Source organism: Myotis lucifugus, unplaced genomic scaffold (genome assembly GCF_000147115.1).
Source record: "Myotis lucifugus unplaced genomic scaffold, Myoluc2.0 scaffold_185, whole genome shotgun sequence".
Lineage (NCBI taxonomy): Eukaryota > Metazoa > Chordata > Mammalia > Chiroptera > Vespertilionidae > Myotis > Myotis lucifugus.
The window spans coordinates 2,125,116-2,129,053 of record NW_005871233.1 but is presented as its reverse complement, the minus strand read 5'-3'; the positions used below and the strand labels follow the sequence as shown (position 1 = coordinate 2,129,053).

General features: G+C 52.9%; 1 protein-coding gene across 1 annotated transcript in view; it reads left to right on the top strand.

Moving 5' to 3' along the window:
• Window positions 1–2,753: 2,753 nt before the first annotated feature.
• RPS16 (ribosomal protein S16) overlaps window positions 2,754–3,938 on the top strand; it is a 2,702-nt gene continuing 1,517 nt past the window's right edge. The window contains exons 1-2 of the mRNA XM_006096712.3: window positions 2,754–2,921; window positions 3,053–3,154. Coding sequence (XP_006096774.1) covers window positions 2,874–2,921; window positions 3,053–3,154 — 150 coding nt within the window. The 5' untranslated portion in view covers window positions 2,754–2,873. The remainder of the gene's footprint in view (window positions 2,922–3,052; window positions 3,155–3,938) is intronic.

Below are 3,938 nucleotides of genomic sequence, written 5' to 3'. Positions count from 1 at the left end.
GCGTCCTGACCAGGAATTGAACTGTGGCCTCCTGGTTCATAGGTCGACGCTCAACCACTGAGCTCTGCTGGCTGGGCAATAATCCCTATTTTGAGGGCTGACACTAGCCCATACTGTACCTGTGTAAGTTAGAAAAGGACATTCATTCCTTAAAACATTTCCAAGTGCTATTTTGTTAGAAAAAAAGATATTTACTGCCATCTGCTGAAAATTGACTACTATGTCCAGGATGTGAATACTATCCTTGTGTATGTGGGATCCTTGTGCAGTGTACAACCTTCACATCCATACACACAAGGCACGCACACACACACCACACACGATGGCCCTGTCCACCTTAGAGGATCAGTGTGAAGAGTAAATAAGCTAATATACTTAAAGCATTTAGACTAGTATCACACTATTTACGTGTAGCTATAATCGTCATCATTATTTGTTATTATGTGCCATCATTGTTCTAGACTTCAGAGACAGAGACAGCAGTGAACAAAATATTTTTGTCAAGACTGGGGCTGGGTCATGGACTGGACACCCAGAACAATGCCTCTGCCGCTAACAGTCATGTCTTCCAAGCCTAGTGGATTCTTCCTAAACTTCCAACTTCACTAAGAAGCTAATGAAATACTCACCAAGAGATCATCTGGGGTGTAGAGACTGCCATCATTTTTGTTTCACTACAATTCTGAGGTAGGAAGGAGAATCAGATCTTGGAGTGGGAGAGCCTGAGCTTCCTCAGACATGCCCCTGCTTCCCCTCCCTGCCCGACTGCTGACTCTCCCCTCCTGCTCCTCACCAGCATCTTCATGATGGCAACCAGGAAGTAGAAAGGCTCCTGAGGACAGAGGGGTGGTCCTGGGCTCCCTGAAGGCCTTACCAGCAGGAGAATGATCCAGAGAGGCCGCATGGGCGCCCTGCCTATCCCCAGGCTTTCTCTGGTCCCGTGGCCCAGGGTCCCGGAAGCAAGAGGTACAGAGAGAGGGAGCAAGTTGGAAGACTGGAGGGGGTGAAGGGAACTGCCCCATTCCCTCCCTGTCCAGCTCCACTCAGTCCACAGATACTCAGGGAATGCTCTCCAAGAGGCAGGGGAAGACTGTGACTCTAGAGTAGAGAGGGCCTAAGTCAGGGGGCTTACTGACCCCCCCCCACCCCCCAAGGCAGATTGGAGGCTTGATTAGTACATGAGGATCAGCCTGGAGAGTTTGGAGCCTCCTCCGCTCCCAAACGGGCCCATAAGATAGTAGCGTGTGGTGTGAGTGGGCATCCTGTGCTAGGCCTTATCCGTGTCTGAAGGTGCATAACGGGGGTCTTTGCTCTCCTTTCTGCTTCTACTTGTCCCACGTATCTTGGATCTCTGTGCCTGCCTGTCCCTGTCTGTCTCTTTCTGAGGGTTTGGCCTCTCTGTCTCGGAATCTCCATGGCTTGTATTTTCTGACTGACAGGTGTCTCTCCTTTCTCCTCCTCTCCTCCCTTGGCCCCTTTGTCTTTCTGCTCCACGTGTGCTGTTATGTCTGTGTGTCCCTCCAGGTCATGCTGTGGGTGCTCCCTTCCTCCTGCCCCTTTCCCTCTCACTCTCTCACCCGTTTGGAGCTGGACTCTAGGCCCACCAACCTCTGCCTCATCTCAGGCCTCCAGGCAAAAGGTGAATTACCACACCCCTTTGAACCTTGGACCCGAGGCCCAGTGCTGCCAGAGAAACTGAGGCAGCAGTGGGCTCCCTCCACACAGCCTAGAGGAGCCTCCTGGCTGGGAAGGGAGCATACTGAGTGGGGGGAACAAGGCAGGTGACCCCCTCCTGAGGTTGCTCAGATGGGAGGGGGTGGGGGCGGGGGCACTGGGCTGGAAAATTCTGTGGGGAGAGGCCTGGGGGCAGAGAACGCGGAGATGATCTAGGGATTCCAGGTAGGGAGCCTGAGAGGGAGATTCCGGAGGCAGGTCTCTAAGGGAAGGAGGATTCTGGGAGAGGAATTCCAAGGACGTCGGTTGCTGCGGAAAGGAGGCTCTGAAGGGAAATAAATTCTTAAGGATGGTCGATTTTGAGGGAGAGGGCTCTGAGAGAGGGGAAGATTTTGTGAAAGGAGATTCTAGGGGGTTGGTTCTAGAAAAGGTGTATTAGGGAGAAAGGGAGATTCCGGAGGAGGGGTTTCTGAGGAGATTGTGGGGGGAACGATGGGGGAGAAAGCCCTTGAGTGGAGGGAGATGAAGGGAAAGAAATCCAGAGTGAGGGACCCCAAGAGGCAGACAGGGGAGTGGACTTCTGAGAGGATTCTGGAAAGAGGAGACCCTGGTGAAAGGTGGGTTCTAGGGGAGGGGACTCCAGGAGGAAGAGGACTCTGGGAGAGGACTCTCCAAGAAGGTGGGCTCCAGCGGGTAGGAGGACTCTGAATCCTCAACCTGGGAATCCTGCCTGACTTGCCGGCTCCGGAGGGGAGATTCTGGCGGGGGAGGCTTTGGGGAGGAAGTCTGCGGGCGATGAGGGTTAAGGAAGGCCTCTTTATCGGGGACTTAGGATCGGTGCTCGCAGAGGGTAGGAGGAGGGAGGTTAGTAAAGAGCGGCATGCATATGAGAACTGCTGTGACCAATGAGGGATGAAGATGTGAAGAACGGCGTGTGCTCCTCACTCTTCTTTGGCCGCACTACCCTTCAGGCCCCGCCCCTTCCGTTCCAGGTCCCGCCCACCGCTCAGGGGATCCGCCATCCTGCCGCCAACCGGAGTCCTGCCCTCTGGCTACCTCACAGCCGTAAAGCTCCTCCTCGTCGCGACGCTGTGCTCAAGGCGCCTGCGCACTCCCTGTAAAGCCGCCGGGGTGGCCTCGCGTTTCCCTTTTCCGGTGTCGGCGCCGCGCGGTGAGGATCTCTGTGCACGCCCGCAGTCATGCCGTCCAAGGGTCCTCTGCAGTCTGTGCAGGTCTTCGGACGCAAGGTGGGCCGGGTCCCGGGGAGAGGGGTCGGGGAAGCCGGGTCTGGAAGGGGTCGATGGCAGGTTTCTGGGCCTACGCGGGAGCCGGAACCGTGATCTCACGTGGCCCTCGTCTCTCCCCTCGCTTTCTGTAGAAGACGGCCACAGCCGTGGCGCACTGCAAACGGGGCAACGGCCTCATAAAGGTGAACGGACGGCCCCTGGAGATGATCGAGCCGCGGACGCTTCAGTACAAGGTGCTGGCACTGACGACGGGCCTTTGGGTTGAGTGGGGGACTGGACAGAGATGTTGAAAAAGCAGGTTCCTGGAGTTCGTTGATCTTGGAAGCTGAGGAATCTGGTACCAACAGGAATGTTTAGAAGCTGAATTGGGATCAGAAAAATGGGGTATTTGGCGATGGTGTGGGGTTTGGGGGTACAGAAGATGTGATAAAAGCTTAGAGTGAGTGAAAACCTGGATGATTAGAGGGGGAGGTAGAAGAGGGTAAAAGGATAAATAGTGATGGAAGAAGACTTGACGTGGGGTGGTGAACACACAGTATTCTGTCATATGGCACATGACAGAATTGTACATTTGATTAACCAATATTACCCCAATAAATTTAATAAAAAAAGTGACTGTTGAAGATTGAGAAGGTGCTTTGAAAACGGATATTTGGAAGCCCACTCAATTGGGGACAAGAGACAAGAGCATTACCAGAGTTTTTTTGTCCTGATTTCTCGAAATTAGTTAATAAGGGATAACAGTTTCCACTCCTCTGGACTTTGTAGGTACTCAGTAAGATTTAAAAGAACAGGAATGGAATTTGGGTTTATTTTGCTTGGCTGAGAAGGGGCTCCTCTCTGTTGGGGCCTCAGTTTCTTTGAGATTGGAGTGTGATTTCTGTCTCTGATAGCCTATGTTGAGGCACCTAACTACTCTTCCTTGGTTGGGTTCATCATCTGTAAAATGGGGATAAGTTTTACCCTCAAGGGCTGTTGTGAGGATAAATTAGAATATCTTCCATAAAGTCTATTACT